We start from the raw sequence: 21556 nt of genomic DNA, 5'->3' as shown, positions 1-21556 counted from the left end.
CTGTTTTGAGTGGTATAACTCTAGAAAATACATGTTGAAATTTTTAGCCCTTTGGTCAGTAAAGCCCTAATTAATTTCTCTATTTTGTTTGATTTTTCAGCCAGTGATATAACCAGTATTCGGTCATTCAGAGATTATCTGCTTGGAGTAGTAAAGGTTCCAACAAAAGAGCTGCTGGTCAAGAGATCTGGTAAGGATGCTGGATTATCACTTTCTAATTCTACCCCTTCTCATCTACTTTCCTACAAGAGATCATCTTGCATGGCTCCCCTGTAAGATATGCAGAAGAAAATATGACCCCTAACAAATGCTTTTGAATTCTCCCAGGTACGTCAGAAGTCATTTCCTAATCATTTCAAAAGTCTCTTAACAAAATAAAGTAACTCAAAGCTTTGGGCTGTCATCTTACTCCAGGAAAGATGATGATAATACTGGTGGTGCTACAAATAATAAATATGATGATACCAATTACATTATGTAGCATTTCGTGAAATATTTTCTCAGGTATTATGTGAGCCTCATTATAACCCTGCTTGGTGGGATACAAGATCTTACTATTTTTGCTTTACAGTTGAGGAAACTTAGGCTCACAGAGTGTAAGCGATTTGCCAAAACCACACAACTAGTGAGTAGCAGCAGTGGAAATCAAATCCAGATTCCCCTATTCTTTTTTACTGTGCCCTCCTCTCTTACTGCGGAAGGAATAAAGATAGAGGACAGCCACCAAGGCATCTGGATATAATGGTCCTGTCCTACTTAATGCTATCTCAATGACCTTGACCTTTCTGAGCCTCAGTTTTCTTATGTTATGAATGGAGATAGTTAATCCTAACAAGTCTACCAAGTAAGAGTTGATGAAATCAGATGTATAAGGTACTGGACACAGAGTAGGCACTCAGTAAATGTCAGCTTTTCTTCTCTTGCACATCCTCCTCCCTAGGATTGTGTAATCTAGTTTCCAGAATTACACCACACATCTCCCAAATGTAATTGTGAATTAAAATTTGAGAAATACTCTAATAGGTATTTTCTATGCGCCTTCCAGAGAAAAGCCTGTACAACTTGGTATGTAGGGTTTCTCACTTATGTCACTTATTTGTACAATGTGGTAGCTATAGTAATTTGGGCAGGTCTCTGAGTTTCCCTTTTATCATCTGTAAAATAGAGATTATTCCAGTTATCAGGAGAATTAAATGAAGTGATATATACGAAGCACTAAGAGTATATCTGACACAGTGGATACTCAATAAAGAGTAGCTTTTATTATTTTGAAATCTAATGCCTGGTCCCTGATATATGTCCACTAGTGGCAGTTCCTATAGTGGAAGACCTGGGACTAGACCCTGGATCTCCTGAACCATGCCTTTTCTACTGTATTTATGGCATGTTAACAACATTTCACTTTTTTTCCTAAATGATGTGTATGTGTTTTAATAGGCTCAAGTGGAATGAATTGGGATATAGGCAAGTTTTTATTTCCTCTCATTGTATTCCTCCTCTTTTCCATCCCTTATATAGACACAGTACTGAATTATGCATTCTTAGATTCAGGAGGATTTTTGTAGGCCCAATTTACTCATTTTGCTGATGAAAAACTGAGGGCTGGAGAAGTGAATTGCTGCCATGGATCATGAGGCTAGCTTTTTAACATACAGTATACTATTAGGTTCAGATGTACAATATAGTGACTCAACACTTGCATATATCACCGTGTGCTTATCACAAGTGCAGTCCTTAATCCCCATCACCTATTTCAGCTATTTCACCCATTTCACTCATTTATTTTGTATCTTAAATTCCACGTATGAGTGAAATCATATATTTGTCTTTCTCTGACTTATTTTGTTTAGCATTATACTCTCTAGCCCCATCCATGTCATTGCAAATGGGAAGATTTTATTCTTTTTATGGCTGAATAATATTCCATTGTGTATATATACCACATCTTTCTTTAAAAGTTTTTATTTTAGTTCTACATAGTTTAACATACAGTGTTATATTAGTTTCTGGTGTACAATATAGTGATTCAACAATTCCATATATTACCCTCTGCTCATAATGACAGGTACACTCCTTAATCCCTACCACCTATTTAACCCATCCCCTCCTCCCCTTCACCATGGTGCCATCTGTTTGTTCTGTATAGTTAAGAGTCTGTTTCTTGGTTTCTCTCTCTCTCTCTTTTTCTCCCTTTGCTCATTTGCTTTGTTTCTTAAATTCCACATATGAGTGAAATCCTTTGGTATTTGCCTTTCTCTGACTTATCTCACTTAGCATTATATTCTCTAGCTCTATCCATGTCATTGCAAAAGTCAAGATTTCATTCACATCTTCTTTATCCATTCATCTGTCAATCTACATGTGTGTTGCTTCCATATCTTGGCTATCTTAAATAGAACTACTGTAAACATAGAAGTGCACTGTATCCCTTTGAATTAGTAATTTTGTTTTCTTTGGGTAAATACCAAGTAATGCAATTCCTCAATCATAGGGGAGTTCTGTTTTAAACTTTTGAGGAACTCCACACTGTTTTCCACAGTGGCTGCACAGTTTGCATTCCTACCTACAGTGCATAAGGGTTCCTTTTTCTCCACAGCTTCACCACCACCTGTTGTTTCTTGTGTTGTTGATTTTAGCCATTCTGACAAGTGTGAGGTGATACTTCATTGTTATTTTCATTTGTAAGTAATAATAAACAAATTTTCATGTCTCTCCTGGCCATCTGGATATCTTCTTTGAAGAAATGTCTGCTCATATCTTCTGTCAATTTTTTAATTGAAGTATTTGTTTTTTGGGTATTGAGTTGTGTAAGTTCTGTGTATACTTTGGATACTAACTTTTTAGCAGGTATGTCATTTGTAATTTTCTTCTTCCATTCAATAGATTGCCTTTTAGTTTTGTTGATTGTTTCTTTCACTGTTTTGGAGCTTTTTATTTTGATGTAGTCCCAATGGTTTATTTTGCTTTTGTTTCCCTTGCTTTAGTGGACGTATCTAGAAAAAGGTTTCTACAGTCAATTTGAAAGAGGTTACTGCCTATGTTCTCTTCTAGGATTTTTGTGGTTTCAGGTCTTTAAACCATTTTTAACTTATTGTTCTGTATGGCATAAGAAAGTGGTCCAGTTCCACTTTTCTGCATGCTGCTGTCCAGTTTTCCCAACATCATTTGTTGAATTGTGTCTTTTTCCTATTGTATATTCTTTCCTGCTTTGTCAAAGATTAATTGATGTTATAATTTTGGGTTTATTGTCTGGGTTTTCTGTTTTGCTCTAGTGACATATGTATCTATTTTTGTGCCGGTACCATACTGTTTTGGTTACTACTTTGTAATATAACTTGAGGTCTAGAATTGTGATGCCTCCAACTTTGCTTTTCTTTTTCAGGATTGCTTTGGCTATTCAGGGTCTTTTCTAGTTCCATACAAATTTTAGGATTGTTTATTCTAGTCCTGTGAAAAATGTTATAGGGATTGCATTGAATGTGTATTGCTTTGAGTAGTATAGACATTTTAACAATATTCATTCAATCCATGAGCATGGAATGTCTTTCCATGTCTTTGTGTTGTCTTCAGTTTCTTTCATCAATATATTTTTTAAGATTTTTATTTATTTATTCATGAGAGACACACATAGAGGCAGAAACACAGGCAGAGGGAAAAGCAGGCTCCCTGCCAGGAGCCTGATGGGGAACTTGATCCCAGATCCAGGGATCATGCCCTGAGCCAAACACAGATGCTCAACCGCTGAGCTACCCAGGTGTCCTTCATCAATATTTTATAGTTTTCAGAATATAGATTTTTTTTACCTCTTTGGTTAGGTTTATTCCTAAGTACCTTATTATTTTGGTGCAATTATAAATAGGATTATTTTCTTAGTTTCTCTTTCTGTTGCTTCATTATTGTATAGCAATTCAACAGAAGTGCCTGAGTGGCTCAGTTGGTTAAGCATCCGATCTTGATCTCAGCCCAGGTCTTGATCTTAGAGTCGTGATTTTAAGCCCTGCATTGGGCTACTTTAAAAAGCATCTGTGTTGACCTATAAATGAACAAACAAGCGAACAAAAGAAAGGGAAGGAAGAAGGAAAGAGAAAGGGAGGGAGGAAGGCAGGCAGGCAACAGATTTCTATACATTGATTTTGTATCCTGCAACTTAACTAAATTCATTTTATCAGTTCTACTGTTGTGCCCAAGATTGCAAATCCGAGAAACCACCAAGGAGCTGACACCAATGCAAACACACGAGGGTTTATTTACAGGCTCGAGCTTGGGTCCAAGTATACCCGACACAGCGGAGCAGGGACTTGGACCCCGAGGCTAAGAGGCGTAGCAGCTTTATAGGGGCCAGTGGGGTTGTAACATACACAGAGTTGCACAGTCATGTCGGTCCACACGCAGGTAGCCGATTGAATTACATTTTACCCTATAGTATCCATTTGAACTGGCCTATTACTTTGGTCAGAATTGGCGCTCGCAGTTTTGACCCGCACAAGGCACAAGGCAGGGTTACATTGTTATGAGCCGATTTCCCATAAGGGTGTGCCCAGTGGCAAGACTAGGGTGGGGCAGCGCCCTAAGCAATAAGCAGGTCTGGTGGGGGTGATACAGGAGGTGGCGGGTGCAGCACAAAATGGAGTTAGTCCTGCTCTGCTTGTCCAGGGGTAGGGGATTTTTGTTCAATTTTCTGGGTCCCACACTATCAGTTTTGGGTTTTTTTTAAGATTTTTTTTTTAAGATTTTATCTATTTATTAGTGAGAGACACAGAGAGAGAGAGAGGCAGAGACACAGGCAGAGGGAGAAGCAGGCTCCATGCAGGGAACCAGAGGGGGGACTCCATCCCGTGACTCAAGATCACGCCCTGGGCCAAAGGCAGATGCTCAACCACTGAGCCACCCAGGCGTCCCTTTTTTAAAGATTTTTATTTTTTAAAGAGAGACACACAGAGAGAGAGGCAGAGACATAGGCAGAGGGAGAAGCAGACTCCCTGCAGGGAGCCCAATGTGGGACTCCATCCTGGGACCCCGGGATCATGCCCTGAACCAAGGCAGGCACTCAATCACTGAGCCACCCAGGCGTCCCAGTTCTACCAGTTTTTTGGTGGAGTCTAGGGTTTTTTCTATGTAGTATCATGTCATCTACAAATAGTGAAAATTTTACTTCTTTACTAATTTGGGGTTTTTTTCTTTTTTTTTTTTTTCTTTACCAATTCGGATACCTTTTATTTCTTTTTACAAAAAAGGAATATGCTTACCAATTTTGTTGATTTTTTTTTTTCCCAAGGAACCATCTCCTGGTTTCATTGATCTGTTCTATTATATTTTTAGTTTCTATATCATTTATTTCTATTCCATTCTTTATTATTTCCTTCCTTCTGCTGATCTTACCTTCTTTTTTTTTTTTTTTTTTTTTTTAAGATTTTATTTATTAGGCAGCCCTGGTGGCTCTGCAGTTGAAGGGCCGCCTTCAGCCCAGGGCCTGATATTGGAGACCCGGGTTGAGTCCGGCGTCGGGGTCCCTGCATGGAGCCTGCTTCTCCCTCTGCCTGTGTCTCTGCCTCTCTCTCTCTCTCTCTCTCTCTCTCTCTCTCTCTGTCTCTCATGAATAAATCTTAAAAAAGGGATCCCTGGGTGGCGCAGCGGTTTAGCACCTGCCTTTGGCTCAGGGCGCGATCCTGGAGACCCGGGATCGAATCCCACATCGGGCTCCCGGTGCATGGAGCCTGCTTCTCCCTCTGCCTATGTCTCTGCCTCTCTCTCTCTCTCTCTGTGTGTGTGACTATCATAAATAAATAAATAAATAAATAAACATTAAAATAAAATAAATCTTAAAAAAAAAAGATTTTATTTATTTATTCATGAAAGGCACAGAGAGAGAGAGGCAGACACACAGGCAGAGGGAGAAGCAGGTTCCATGCAGGGATTCCGATGTGGGACTCGATCCTGGGACCCCAGGATCACGCACTGAGCAGAAGGCAGACACTGAACTGCTGAGCCATCCAGGTGTCCCGATTTTATGTTCTTTTTTTGTTCTTTTTTCTAGCTTAGGTATAAGGTTAAGTTGTTTATTTGAGGTTTTTCTTGCTTCTTGAGGTAGGCCTCTATTGTTATAAACTTTCCTCTTAGAACTGTTTTTGCTGCATCCTAAAGTTTTTGGATCATTGTGTTTTCATTTTCATTTGTTTCATCTACTTTTTTAAAAAATATTTCATGTATTCATTTGAGAGAGAGAGAGAACGCATGAGCAAGGGAGGAAGAAGAGGAAGAAGCAGTTTCCCACTGAGCAGGGCACCTGATGCCGGGTTCAATCCCAGGACCCTGGGATCATGTCCCGAGCTGAAGGCAGATGGATGCTTAACCTACTGAGCCACCCAGGAGCTCCTTCATCTACTTTTATTTCTTCTTTTATTTCCTGGTTGACCCGTGTATTATTTAGTAGCATTTATTAACCTCCATGTGTTTTGTTCTCTTTCCACATTTATTTTTGTGGTTGACTTCTAGTTTCATAGTGTTGTGGTCACAAAAGATGCATGATATGACTGATCTTGAATTTGTTGAGGCTTGTTTTGTGGCCTATTAGGTAATTATTCTGGAGAATGTTCCATGTGCACTTGAAAAGAATATGTATGTTGCTGTTTAAGGATGGAATGTTCTAAATATGTCTGTTAAATCCATCTGTTCTAGTGGGTCATTCAAAGGCATTGTTTCCTTGTTGATTTTCTGTTTAGATTATCCCTTGATGTAAGTAGACTGTTAAAGTCTGCTCATGGTATTGTATTGTTATCAATTAGTTCCTTTATGTTTGTTTTTAACTGTTTCATGTATTTGGGTGCTCCTCTGTGGGCCTTGTAGGCAGCATATAAATAGGTCTTGTTTTTTTATCCATTCTGTTACCCTTTGTCTTTTGATTGGAGCATCTAGTCTATTTATGCTCAAAGTAATTATGATAGATATATATTTATTGTCATATTATTTGTTTTGTGCTGTTTTCTGAGGATTTTCTTCGATCCTTTCTTTCATGGCTTGCTGATTTTCTTTAATGGTATATTTGGATTTCTTTCTCTTTATTCTTTGCATATTTGTTAGTGGTTTTTGGTATATGATCACCATTAGGTTTGCATATAACCTCCCCACTGTGTGCTCCAAGTGCTCTTCAGATTGCTGTTTCTACATTATGTTCTCAGGCTGTTTGCCTTCTCTCCAAGAGCAGCCCCAATGCCCTCCAGGCTCAGAGCCCAGCATGCTGACCTTTAAAACTCTAGGCTTTAAGCCTCACTCACTGCAGGAGCTCAGAAATTCAGTCCCTCTCACTTTCCCAACCAGTTGTTATGGGAATTCATTTTCCCCATCCACTCTCTTGTGTGCTAGTCTGTCTCTTGTCCTTCTCTGTGGCCATAGCTCCCTCTCCACTGGAATGGCCACTATCCGTTTCCCTCCCAAACTGTGTCTCCACACCACCTACCATCTTGGAAGTGGCCTCTTCTCTACCTTTAGTTGTGGTGTTTGTTCTACCAGTCTTCAGGTTGATTTCTGAGGTATTTAGGAAGATTTGATAGTTATCTAGCATATTTGTGGGACGAGGTGAGCCTACGGTGCTTCTGCTTGACCACTATTATTCCTCCATTTCACATTTTTTATAGCACTTTTCGGACTCTTCCAAAACCCTTATCTCATTTGATGATATAACAGCTTTGGTGGGCAAGATTAGCTGAGAGAAATTAGTGACTTACCTAGACTGAACCACTAGTTTGGGGCTGAAGCTAGGAGAGAACTAAGGTCTTCTAACTCTTAGCCTTTGTTCTTCCACCTGGTCTCATTGTCTTCCAGTAATCAGATGAAACAGACTCCAGTGGTCTTTGGGTATATGTTTTCAGTTCTGTCACAGGCCAGGGTGATGATGGCTCTTGAGTAGGAAGTGGGTAAATCCTTTTATTCCTAAAACAATAATTGAAAATCTTATTTTTTTCCATTAGGGATCACAGGATGGTATCCCATCATTTTGCCAGAAGATGGGGCCATGCCACATGGTTTGGAGCTCATGCAGAAAATTGTGGGTGGCCTAGAGCTTTCAGTTACCTTCACACATCCTGGAGATAGAGAGCGGGTATTAGAAGCTGCTGAGCTATTGGGCTGGAACTTTGAGAATAACCTAAAGAATCTTGTCAAGATGAATGAAGAGGAACCAGCCACTGTCACCATATCCACTCCAAGGCTCTGGCTGCCCATCCATTGTGTGCTTCTTGCTGGCCAGAACCACATTCATAAGAACACATATTGCTACCTCCGCTACAAGCTCTATGATCAGGAAGCCTTCTGGACCCCTCTCAAGAAGCCTAAGGAATCTACAAACAAAAAACAGGTCATGGTTACTTTCAAGGCATCCAAAAGAGCTGAAGTCATTAGGGGCCCATCACTGCTTTGGTATTTCAGGGAAGAGAGATTAGAGATCCAAGTGTGGCGGGCTTATGGCAATGACAGTGTGGAAAGGCCCCACCAGACGGACAGTTGGATTGGCTCAGCCTATGTGGACCTGGCCAGACTTGGGGAGACGTCTGCAAGGACATTAACTGTCAGTGGTAAGTGAGGAACCAGCCTTAGCTTCTGTGGTTTGAGCACCTGCTCTGTGGTAAGCACTATGTGATGTACTCCCTCACACATTATTTTATTTGATCCTCCTAGCAGTGTGGTGAGATAGGTAACACACCTATTTTATAGTCATGAAAATGGAGGCTCAGAGAGGCTAGATTACTACCCAGGCTCATAGCTAGTAAGTGTTTGTTTTTTTTTTTTTTTTTCCAGTATTGTATGCTGAAAGATTAGTAATAATTTAGTAATGCTTCTTATAACTGTAGAATTTTCAAAAAGAGGATCACTGGCTGCTTACAAGAGGGCATTACCTAGTGACAATATATCTTGGTAGGGTCACTACAGATCTAAGAACTAGCTCTGAACTTTGTAGCTTTAGAATACATTCAAATTTACCAGGTTTTTGCACCTAAAATAGTGCCTAGAATATTGCACTCAATACATGTAAAATAAAAATGGGTGAATTGGAGGAGGACTGCCTTTAACCCATATATAAGAACCTATATGATAATCTAGAATGCTGGTTTTTAAAATACACTGAAAAACATACCTGCTGATGAGACTGTTATCCTCTCTCTCTGGTCAGCACATCTTGAAATCATAAAAGAAAACATGCAAGATAATAAACTGGTTCACAAGGCAGAAAGGAAAAAGGTAACATTTTACAAGTGGCATTATGTGCTACATGGTTTCTTTTAAACTTTTGTTCAGTACTTGATACATATACTTGGTTCTGGGAATTCAAAGATGAGTAAGAAATAGTCAATGGGAGAATAGAGAGTAAATAAACAATTACAGTGAAGCATTAGAACTATGAAAAGGCATTCTCAGTGGTATTGCAGAGCACAGGGGTGCAACATCCATTGGGTTCAAGGATGACATCTCAGTGGAAATAATGCTTGACTTGTGTTTCAAAGGATTTATGAATAAGCCAAGAAAAGGGAAAGAATGATATTCTAAACAGGAGACTAGCCCATGAAGGCATAGAGGCATGAAGCAGGTTGATACCTTTTAGGCACTATAAGTAATTTGGTACTGTTGGATCATAGGAGATATAGGATGGGAGATGATAAGGAGATCAAGTTCAAAAGGTAGACAAGAGTACTGGACTTTTATCTGAGAGCTATGGAAAGTTATTCTAATAGGGTCTGAATAGAAGAGTGATAATTTTGCATTGTAGAAGACTATATCCAGTAACTATAATGCAGAATGAATTGAAGGTGACCAGACTAGATTCTTTATAAATATGGTATTTATTCATTGGGACACTCCTTATAGGATTAGTTATTTCCTCTACTATATAGCTAAAGAAACAGAGTCACAACCCTATTTTAAGCCTTATGCTCTGACTGTTGTTAAAAAGGTGGCGCAAAAAAAAAAAAAAAAAAAAAGGTGGCGCAAGCTAAATAAGACTGTGTATTTGGGTGATCATCCCAGATTCTCTGGCTCTCTCTGGACCTAGCAGGTATAATTCTGGCTCTGTTGAACACCTCATTAAATGCCATGTGCTCTAATTTATCTCTTGAGCCTAGAGTCACTTCAGAGAGCCTGTAGAAAAAAATCTTTGAAGTAAGCAAAGCTCACCTGAACTAAAGTTCATAAAGGCAGGCTTTTAAATTCACTCTGCTGAAGAAAGTAGGTTTGGAACATGAATAAAGATTTAAGGATCAGAACTCAAGCACAAATATCTCTTTTTATTGAGTGATAACAAAGGAAGTATTTAACTTTTCAGATTGTCCATTTCTGTCATGCTTCTCCACATCCCATCAGTCTAAGCTTTTTATTCTCTTATAAATGGGCTTTGTACAAGATGTGGCAGTTGATCTGCTTATTGAATGAGTCAAGCAGTCCATGCAGTCATCCGTCCAACCATCCTTACAAGTAGCTGTTGAGTTTTTTGAGGATAAGGATTTAGCTGTGTTGCTTTTGGGTATCTTCCCTTCTGCTGCCCTTACTTTCTGCTTGTGATAATGATGATAATTATCATGTTTTATCAGAAGAAAAGAGGTTACCTAAAAACAGAAAAAGACAGGGAAAATTCATCTTACTGCTTCCTGTGAATCAATTAACTCCATTTTCCCGAATTGAAATGAGTCTATTAAAGCAAACTTTGAGATTCTGAAAGAATTCTTAGTGCCTTCTGCTATATAATTAAATCTCATTTTAATATCTAGGAAGCCTATAAGTTCAGATTTCTGGGTTTAAATCTGCCACTTATTGGAATAGTCACTTCACCTTGGCAGGTTACCTAATCCCCCAAGTTCTGACACCTGAAAAATACTCATCAAATACTAATTCCCTTGTTTTTCCTCCTTGCCTCCTGTGCCAAAGCCTCTTATTTCACTTCCGAATGATCTTCAGGGCTACTGCCCAAACATATTTAGTTGTTGAAACAGGCTAAATTGAGCACCAGGACAGCTAAGCACAAGAGCCAGTGGGACATGTGGCAGAGAACACACCACTCCTGCTTTAATAAAAATCTTACTTTCAAAAGGTTTCAGAAGTCGTCTAAGTCTGCTCACTTCCAGCACATGAAACTCTTCCACACCAACTCTGCCTGGTAGTCACTTGGATTTGGCTTCAAATCTGAGCTCTCAGGACACCTAGGTGGCTCAGCGGTTTAGTGCCTGCCTTCAGCCCAGGGCCTGATTCTGGAGTCCCGGGATCGAGTCCCACATCAGGCTCCCTGCATGGAGCCTGCTTCTCCCTCTGCCTTTGTCTCTGCCTCTCTCTCTCTGTCTCTCATGAATAAATAAAATCTTTAAAAAAATAAAAATTAAAAAAAAAATTTGAGTTCTCACTTCTTTCCATTAATAGAGTGTGTTGGGGAGAAGGGAAGTAAAAATTTTCCCACAGTATACTAACTTCACAGTTTCTTTTACAAATTGGTATATTGGGGACTGTTAGGCCTATCAAGGGAAAGAGGACAACAAGCACTCTCAGTGATTCACCTCCAAGGTTAGAGAGTGTTCTTGGTTCCTGCTTGCTTGGACTTACTCTCCTCCATCCTCTTGCAGGTGTGTATCCTCTATTCGGACGAAATGCTTCCAACCTCTCGGGAGCTGCCTTGCGAGTTCATGTGATTCTTTCCTCTCCTTCCCCACACCCTGGGCCTGCTCCTGAGCTGGATTCTGTGGACTGCAGCAGCCACAGTGAGTCTGAACAGTTTTCCAGAAGGACTAATGAGACCCAGCTCTCTCCATCACCTGGCCACCAGAAATCTCCTGCCTCCATCCAGCTCCCCTGCAACACCACCACAAGGGAAGTCTGCCCAGCCCAGGAGGGCCCTGCTGAGTTGGATGGAACTTTTGCAGTCAGTATCCTGGTGGAAAGAGCAATGCATTTGAGCTTAAAAGGTATGCTCTATTTACTTTTCCAGGCATATGTATCTGACTCCTCAGGCTATGGTCCTATCTTCACAAATCTTTGAAATTATGACAACCTGCAACAAATGTTAACCATCTTAATCAATTATTATAAAAACATTATTATTATATTTCTCAAGCCTAAAGGTTTAAGCAACATGAAAGCCTTTCTGAACTGAAGTGGACATTGCCACTTCATTTTTTTTTTTTTTTAAAGATTTTATTTATTCATGAGAGACATAGAAACAGAGAGAGAGGCAGGGACACAGGCAGAGGGAGAAGCAGGCTCCATGCAGGAAGCCTGACATGGGACTCGATCCTGGGTCTCCAGGATCAGGCCCCGGGCTGAAGGTGGTGCTAAACCACTGAGCCACCCGGGCTACCCGACATTGCCACTTCTATATTAATTTTGCATATCATAAATCTCCCAGTCCAGAAACCTGAGTATCAGCCAAGGTAATTCTCTTTTCCTTATCCACTGTCAAATCATCAAATCTATTAAATTGTATCTCTAAATTTCTCTTAGGATTCTTTTATCCTTTCCATTGATACCAACTCAGGCCCTCTTCATTATGTACCTGGGACCAAGAGTTCTTAACACTGGATCCCTAAGCCCCAAGAGACCCAAAGATAAAAGTCAAGGTGGCGAACTTGGATAGGAAAATAATCACATCTGAATTCTATTAACCTTTAACTAAAATTTAACATTTCCTACAGTTGTGAACATAGGCAATAGACCCAGTAATATTGACAGTACCTGTGGGGTTGTTAGCAATAGAAATCACAGGTATTTTCATATCACATTGTAGTTATTGCAAATGTCTTAGAGTATCATTCATACCTATCATTACTTCAAAATTACAGTAGTTGTAAAACCTACAGTTAGATCTTGTAACATATTAATAAAGCAAATATATTAGCATGTCTTACCTTTTTTAGTGTTTTGATAATGATGCTAATACAACTTTTATGTAATCTTGTGTACCTTACATTATGCATTTTAAAAAAAAACACATACACAGGGTGGCTGGGTGGCTCAGTCAGTTAAGTGTCTGCCTTTGGCTCAGGTCATGATCCTGGAGTCCTGGGATCAAGCCCCATGTCTGGCTCTCTGCTATCCAGGAGGAAGCCTGTTTCTCCCTTTCTGTCTGCCTCTTCCCCCTACTACTGCTCTCTCTTGCTCTCTCCCTCACTCTCACTCTCTCAAATAAAAAAATCTTTAAAGCACATACATACATTGGGGTGCCTGAGTAGCTCAGTTAGTTAAGCATCCGACTTTATTTCAGCTCAGTTCATTGCAGGGTTGTGAGATCGAGCCCCACGTTAGGCTCCACAGTAGGCATGGAGCCTGCTTAAGATTCTGTCTCTCTGGGACATCTGAGTGGTTCAGTGATTGAACAGCTGCCTTCAGCTCCAGGCGTGGTCCCAGGGTCCTGGGATCGAGTTCCGCATCGGGCTCCCCACAGAGAGCCTGCTTCTCCCTCTGCCTATGTCTCTATCTCTCTCTGTGTCTCTCATGAATAAATAAATTTAACAAAAAGATTCTGTCTCTCTCTCTGCCCCTCTCCCTCCTGCTCTCTCTCTCTCCGAGCACACACACACACACACACACACACACACACACACACACAGTTTTTTGTTTTTTTGAAGATTTTATTCATTTACTTGACACATAGAAAAAGAGCACGGGCAGGGGGAGCAGGAAAGGGAGAAGCAGACTCCCTGCTAAGCAGGAAGTCTGATGCAAGGCTCTGTCTCAGGACCCCAGGACCATGACCCAAGCCATGCAAATGTTGAGTCAAAGGCAAGACATTGAACCAGCTAAGCCATTCAGGTGCCCCAATACACACACTGTTAAAAGAAGAGGCCCATAGACTGCACCAGACAGCCAAAGGAGTCTGTGGCACAAAGAACCTTTGTCTTACCTTTATTCAACCTTGTAATGTCTCCTAAAGCTTTCTGTTTGCCATCACCCTTCTGTTTCCCCTAGCTAGTTCCAACTCCTCTCTTAAGACTCACTGTTAATCAGAGTTTCCCTGACATAAAGGGCCCCCTCTTGTTTACTCTCTTCACACATTTTTGCCCTCTTTATCACAGCATATATCACATGGTATTAAAATTGTTTGCATGGTTTTCTTCTCTATTAAATATGAGCTGTTTAAGAGCAGAGACCTTATCTTATTTGTTCACTCATCATTCATTCAACAAGACTTGTAGTATTTGCTATGTGCAAGCACTGTCCATATACTAGGGATAAAGCATGAACAAAACAGACAAAAATTGTGCCCATGTGGAGTTTACATTCTAGTAGAAATATCCTCAGCTGTTGTGTATTCCCAGCTGTGTATGTGTGTGACTTGGAACAAGTTATTGTCTCTCTGTCTTAAATTTCTCATCTATAAATGGTTGGAATTAACAGTTCTGAGATGTGTGATGGCTGTGTGAGCCAGACAACCAAAGCATTATGAGTTCAGGTTTCTTTTTTTTTTTTTAATTTTTTTTTTAATTTTTTATTTATTTATGATAGTCACAGAGAGAGAGAGAGAGGCAGAGACACAGGCGGAGGGAGAAGCAGGCTCCATGCACCGGGAGCCCGACGTGGGATTCGATCCCGGGTCTCCAGGATTGCGCCCTGGGCCAAAGGCAGGCGCCAAACCGCTGCGCCACCCAGGGATCACATGAGTTCAGGTTTCAATATACATCTTCTCATTTGGCCTCCCTCCTTAGCTCCTATCATCTCTGTATTGGCCTCTCTCAATTAGTGCTATGTTGGAACAGAAACAAAACTCATACCATAGTAACTGTTGTTTAGTTTTCATTTCTATTTCTCTCTGTACATACCACCAACAGGCATTATTCCCAGGAGTATAAGCTGCTATAATGACCTCTGAGGTTCTCATCCTTCTCATAACCTTTGAGACCTTGAAATGTTTTATCTTAGGACAAAGTCTTCTTCAAGTACAGTCCGTGCCTTTCCTGTATTAGAGATACTAAGATCTCACAGGAGTCACAAAACTGAAAAATAATTTTTGCCTTTTTACCAACCTGCCAAAGCAGTTTATTTTTGACTATAATGTATAAAAACAAATTTTTAAAAGAGAAAAATCAATAGATGAATGAATTTAAGGAAAGCAGAAAAAACTTTTATTTTTTGTAAGAATTTTATTATTTTATTTTTGTTATTGCATTTTGTTTTATTGTTATTGCATTGAAAATAGAATTTCATTTTTTTAAATTTTTATTTATTTATGATAGTCACACACAGAGAGAGAGAGAGAGGCAGAGACATAGGCAGAGGGAGAAGCAGGCTCCATGGACCGGGAGCCCGACGTGGGATTCGATCCTGGGTCTCCAGGATCGCGCCCTGGGCCAAAGGCAGGCGCTAAACTGCTGCACCACCCAGGGATCCCTGAAAATAGAATTTCAAATATAAAGATAAGGATTACATTCCACTTTAGGGGGAGTCCCCATATTGTAAAAGTACAAATACAAAGCAATATGAATATATGTGTAACTTTTCTATTAGCAAGTTATATATTTTTGTTGTTTTTACTTTAATTTGCATTTACTTTATGCAGAATTTACTACCAGGCCATAAGTTTGTGTTTCTTTGGTTTCTTCTGGGAGATCGTTTTCTTCTGTGCAACCTCTTCTGGTTTAGGAACAATCTGCTCTATTCAGTAAGGAGCATCTCAGTATGGCAGGGAAAGTCCATGAGTGGATGAATCCGACCACGAGCCCTGTAAGTTTTACACTGCATCTTGGCAGCTTTGTTCACCTGGATGTGCTCAATGACCTGAGAATCTACATCTAAACTCATAAGTTCAGCATTAGTCTCTGCATTTTCAAGCATGTGCAGTAAAAAATTCACCACTCTTTTTGAGCCACTGACCCTGTGTCCAGTCCTATTATTTGGCCTGGACATACCTACCAACTGCACCATTGTTGCAACGGAATGGCACACATTCCATCTGCAAAGTGGCATCTCACATACTTGGTGGCTTTTCGGATATGCATACCTTGATGGCCTGGGCAGTTTTACATGTGTTCTTAGAGTGAACCCAAAGATTTGAACCTTCTGATTTACATGATTTTGTAGGGTTTTCTGGGTCAAGGGAATAGTGAACCATTTTCAGAAATCACCCCAGGCTGCTTACAAGAAGAACAACAAGTTACATTTTTAAAATATGACTTGGCAAGGTAGTATGACAATAATTTATTGAGTATCTCCTTATGCCAAGTTCTTTTTTTTTTCCAGATTTTATTTATTTATTCATGAGAAACAGAGGCAGAGACATACGCAAGGGAGAAGCAGGACTTGATGGAGGACTCCATCCCAGGACCCCAGGATCCCGACATGAGCTGAAAGCATCACTGAGCCAGCCAGGCACTTCTTATACCAAGTTCTGTTCTCATTTTTGTACATTAGTAATTTCATTTAATTCTTACCACAAGTGTAGTTATGGTGTGAATAGATTACAGTACCTACCCCATTTTATAAAGCTCAAAAAGATAAATACCTGAGTTACACAGTTATTAATAAGCTCTGGAAAGCCAGGATTTGGCCCCAGCTATGTCTGGATCTGAAGCTCTTTTCCTATATACATTTTCTGCCTTTCAAGTAGGAGATACGACTGCGTTTGCCAATTAATCCTGTCTACACTATGTTTACTAGTCTCTAGCCTAGAATGGGTATATATTGCACACCCAATCCTGTGCTTACATTGCAAGAATGGCAGTTCAATTTTGCAAGTAGTAAATCTCTGCAGGGCCAATGCCAGGTACAGAGAGAACAGAGCAAATGACACAGTTTCTGTCCTCCCAAGAGCTGATAACCCTGTTAGGAAGATTAGCAACTACACGATTAATGGTATATAAAGCAAAATGTGGAGTGCCTGAGTAGCTCAGTAGGTTAAGCATCTGCCTTCAGCTCGGGTCATGATCCTGGGGTCCTGGGATCGAGCCCCACATTGGGTTCCCTGCTCAGTGGGGAGTCTGCTTCTCCCTCTTCCTCTCCCCTCCACTTGTACTCTCTCTCTCTCAAATAAATAAATAAAATCTTTTTTTAAAAAACAGGCAAAATGTTCTGAAGGCCACTATAATATTTAGTGTTTAGAGAGATTAGAACAGAGAGATAAAATATGTCTGAGAAATCAGGAGAACTTTTTAGAATGAATAGGATTTCAAAAAAGTGAGTATAAAACTCCAGGTGGATATTTCAACTGAAACAAAGGTATTAAAGTGGGAAGGATATGTTCTGGGCTTGCTTAGGGAGGGCATGGGGGATTGTGATAGCAATTGATCCTCTTTTGGCTGGTCATTGCAAGGGAGCCATTAGAATCATAGAAAAATAGATAAGATTACTGAGCTCAACTAAAGGCTCAACTAAGACTAACTGAATGATTTTAGAGTGGTTGAGAATGGCACAATGGTGATTGCTTCCAGTAGTGCGTGGCCTCCTTTTGCTTTCCTACCACAACAAACAACAAACCATTCTCTGGGCCTTTGTTCACACACCTTTCTTAGCCTGGATTCCTTTCTCCCTTCCCCCAGCTACCAAGCTCCAGCTGGCATCCTGCTTTTCCCCTCATTCACCCTGTTTCAACCATGCTGGCCCCTCTGTGCTTTTTCTGAAATATAAGCAGACTCCTGCCTTGGGGCCTTTGGATCTGATGTTCCTCTGCTTTGAATATTCTGGACTTCTGGCATGTCTCTATTGAAATAACTTTGTCGAGCAGCCCAGGTGGTTCAGCAGTTTAGTGCTGCCTTCAGCCCAAGGCATGATCCTGGAGACCCGGGATCGAGTCCCACGTCAGGCTCCCTGCATGGAGCCTGCTTCTCCCTCTGCTATGTCTCTGCCTCTCTCTCGCTCTCTCTGTGTCTCTCATGAATGAATGAATGAATGAATGAATGAATGAATAAATAAAATCTTTAAAAAAAATAAAAGTCATCTCTTAAAAAAAAAATGAAATAACTTTGTCTCATGAGGTCTTCCTTGACCACCCATCTAAAATTGTAGCTCCCAGGATGCCTGAGTGGCTCAGTGGTTGAGCATCTGCCTTTGGGTCAGGGTGTGATCCTAGGATCCAGGATCGAGTCCCACATCTGGCTCCCTGCAAGGCTCCTGCTTCTCCTTCTGCCTGTGTCTCTGCCTGTCTCTCTGAGTCTCTCATGAATAAATAAATAAATATTTTTTAATAAATAAATAAATAAAATAAAATGAAATTGTATCTCCTCCCCCAACATTTCCTGTCCGTCTTTCCTGCCTTATTTTTGTCTGTAGCCTTTAATAGTGTGTTTTGTTTTATTTTCTGTCTTAACCTAGAAGAATATGAGTCCTATAGAAACAGGGATTTTTGTTTGTATGTTTTGTTTTATTTACACTGAATCCTCAACACCTAAGACTGCATCTGACACATAGTAAGCAAAAAAATATTTGTTAAATGAGGAAGTAGACGAAAATGAAGCCTTAGTCCAATGCCACCTTCTCCTTAATATCTTCTCTGATTTCCTACTTTGCCTCTCCTGCAGGAAAATTGCTTATGGGGAATTTAACAGAGGATAAGTCACAGGGATTAGCAGATTTATTCAACAAATGCTTAAAATACTTATTAAGTTCCACTGTGTCCAATATAAGGTATAAGATCATGGCCTCTTGCACAGAAAATTTGTCACCTTTTCTCCATTCTCAGTGCCACCTTGTTTGTTCAGGCCTGAGTCAGGCCTCAGGAGACTAATGAGATAGCCCTCTCAATGGTTACAGCCTCCAGTATTCTCTTTCAATATCTTTTTCATTCTGCTGCTGAGGTTATATGTCTGGTCAACAAACATGACCTCTCTCAACTGAAAATACTTTGTTGGCGTCGTATCCCCTGTACTCCGAGTGACAGCAACAGAGTAGCATTCATGTGACCTAATCAGTCTTTCCTGCCACATCTTTCACCATTTCTTAATTCCACAATTTACATTTTGCCAAATCCCTTTTCTCCTACTACCAAGCCTGTGACCATACTCTTTTCCTAGAATGCCTTTTTTCTCTCCTTTTCAACACATTTACTCCTGTCTTTTGAGAATAACTGAAGTGACACCAACACTTTGAAGCCTACTGATACCTCTCTTAGTACAAAACCTCCCTCTAAATCCCCCTGTCTCTCCATACCACCACCCCTACGCCAACAGTTTTCCTCCTTCATATGCTGTAGTCTGTACTGAAAATGTCTACAAATGTGTCTTTCCACTAGCTGTCTTTTCTTGGGGGACAGGGACTGTGTGTTGTTTATTTCTGTGCCCTAGCACCCTGATCTTCATTATGCAGCTAAGCAATTGTAATGATGCCCTCTTGTTTGTGAATATGATACTTAACACCTCTAAAATTTCTGGCATGAATTACAAATCTATAAATCACTTGTTATTTGGCCTCTTTCTGTTTTTCTAGGGCAGAGCACTCATCAGGATGGATATCTGACTTTCAGAGGTCTCTGTTGTCTCTTGATTCCCACCCTCAGTAATAGACCCATATATTCTTTCCTCCCACAAAGTTTATGTGCCAGTCAAACCCTGTGTTTGGTCCTGAGACTATAGACCTGCACATCATCTCTCTGAAATGTGCCTTCCAAATGATAATATAATAGAAAAAGTTTTGGAATAGGAGTCAGTAGATGGGTTCTGACCCTGGCTAAGCCATTAACTTGCTTTGTGGCTTTGAGCAAACCCATTTCCCTTCTCTGCAGCTATAAAATGTGATGCTCATACAAGTTCATCTCTTAAGATTCTCATCAACTTTCCTCATCTGGGAACATATAGCTGAGGGCAGCTCCTGCCACACTCTCTGAGTCAGCCATAATTTGCCAAGCTTTTGTGAAAATCAATTCACATGCAAGGCTGTGTGCAGAAGATTCACAAAAAGCCCTAAATTATGACCTTTGCCCTCAGCAAAGCTTAAATCTGAAGCAAGTTTGAACTTTCTGTAGTCCTGGTTCTGAAAATAAAAGAGCTTCTTTTTTTTTTTTTTTTAAGATTTTATTTATTTATTCATGAGAGACACACAGAGAGGCAGAGACACAGGCAGAGGGAGAAGCAGGCTCCATGCAGGGAGCCCGACATGGGATTCAATCCCAGGTCTCCAGGATCACGCCCTGAGCTGAAGGCAGCACTAAACCACTGAGCCACCAGGGCCACCCAAGTGAAAGAGCTTCTTGAATACTTTTATTAGACCCTTTCTTTATGAATCACCTTCAGTATTCTTCAGATTTGTTTTCTTAAACTAGAGATGACAGGTGTCTCTAGCCCTGTTTTACTAGTAAGGCACTGAGGAACAGAAAGGTAAAATTATTTGGGGTAATCTAAGTTATACTCAGTAAAAACCAAAATTATCTACAGTATCATCAGCCTCATAATCTGAAGTATCATTAACCTACCTAGGCTGTGTCAAGAGCCCCTCTGAGTTCCTACAGCTCCCTGCACTTTTGCTATGGTCTTTCTCTTATTTTAATTGTCCGTCTCCCCCCCCAAATCAGGAATCAAACCTGACTCATCTGGGCATGTGTGACACAAAGAAAATGTTAGTTAACATCCATTTAATGGAACTGTACTAAGTTTGTTTTTTGTTTTTTTTTTAAGATTTTATTTATCCACGCACACAGAGACAGAGAGAGAGGCAGAGACAGAAGCAGGACCCATGCAGGGAGCCCGATGCGCCCATCGCGGGACTCAATCCTGGGTCCCCAGGATCACACCCTGGGCCGAAGGCAGGCGCTAAACCGCCGAGCCACCTAGGCGTCCTAAGTTTTTGTTAATATACAAATTTGAGCATTGCTTGAGAGGAAAGTTTTCATGCATTCATTCCAGGCCAGAGGGGGAGCTCTTAACCAAATAGAGTTAATTAGACCTATTGCAATGGAAAACCCCTGGAGTAGGTAGTCAGGAAACCTAGCTACATCTTCCAAATGCTAGTTAGACAGGTGTGCAATGAGCAAGCCACTTTACCTTTCTGTTCCCTGGTTGCCTTACTTGTTAATTAGAGACATGTCTTGTGTGATTTTCAGGTATGTTATCAGCATAAGTTTAGTATATATGAAAAGTTTGTAAGCTATAAGGTGTTATCCAAACATAAGGGGCTGTTATTTAATCTCTTTGAAACAATTATATCTTTCTTGATGCATATATTTATGTAAAACACAGGAAATCTAGTGAAAATGGTAAAGCTAGTTCATCTCAAGTTTTCATAACTGCTCTGGATGTGTATCCCAGCCTGTGGGAGGTATAGCAGCTTTCTTCTAGGCTGCCTCCAAAAGTGTTTCAGAACTTGACCTTTTCCAGAAATGTTAACAGGCCCACCTGAATTTCCACCCACAAGGAGAGAGCCAGGGAAACCTGATAACTTGCTTTCTAAAGCTGATTTGTCATCTGCCTGTTTGACTGAAAGGAATATTTCTATTCAAGATTAAGTAAGGAAAGTTTTTCTTCCAAAGTCAAAATAATAGTTTTATTTCAAGGCCTTTAGGAGATAGCATCTTCAAAAATAACAAATCTTAAAAGGGGTAGAGCAGAGGTGGGCAGTATGAGTGAAAGTGCTGAGCAGTACTAGTAGACATCTAGAATCATAGAATTTTATT

General features: G+C 40.3%; 1 protein-coding gene across 9 annotated transcripts in view; it reads left to right on the top strand.

Annotated features, from left to right (window-relative positions):
• Positions 1-21556, top strand: part of C2CD3 (C2 domain containing 3 centriole elongation regulator) — a 146267-nt gene that overhangs the window by 77057 nt on the left and 47654 nt on the right. For all 9 annotated transcript variants that reach the window (XR_011995351.1, XR_011995350.1, XR_011995352.1 and 6 more), the window contains 3 exons: positions 101-190; positions 7965-8567; positions 11595-11933. Coding sequence is in view for 6 of the 9 variants with exons in the window: in XM_026010500.2 (XP_025866285.2) it covers positions 101-190; positions 7965-8567; positions 11595-11933 (1032 nt within the window). In the remaining 3 variants the exon portion in view is untranslated. The remainder of the gene's footprint in view (positions 1-100; positions 191-7964; positions 8568-11594; positions 11934-21556) is intronic.

Source organism: Vulpes vulpes, chromosome 11, assembly GCF_048418805.1.
Source record: "Vulpes vulpes isolate BD-2025 chromosome 11, VulVul3, whole genome shotgun sequence".
Classification (NCBI taxonomy): domain Eukaryota; kingdom Metazoa; phylum Chordata; class Mammalia; order Carnivora; family Canidae; genus Vulpes; species Vulpes vulpes.
Note: the sequence above shows the minus strand (reverse complement) of the source record. Positions and strands in the feature narration are given on the sequence as shown.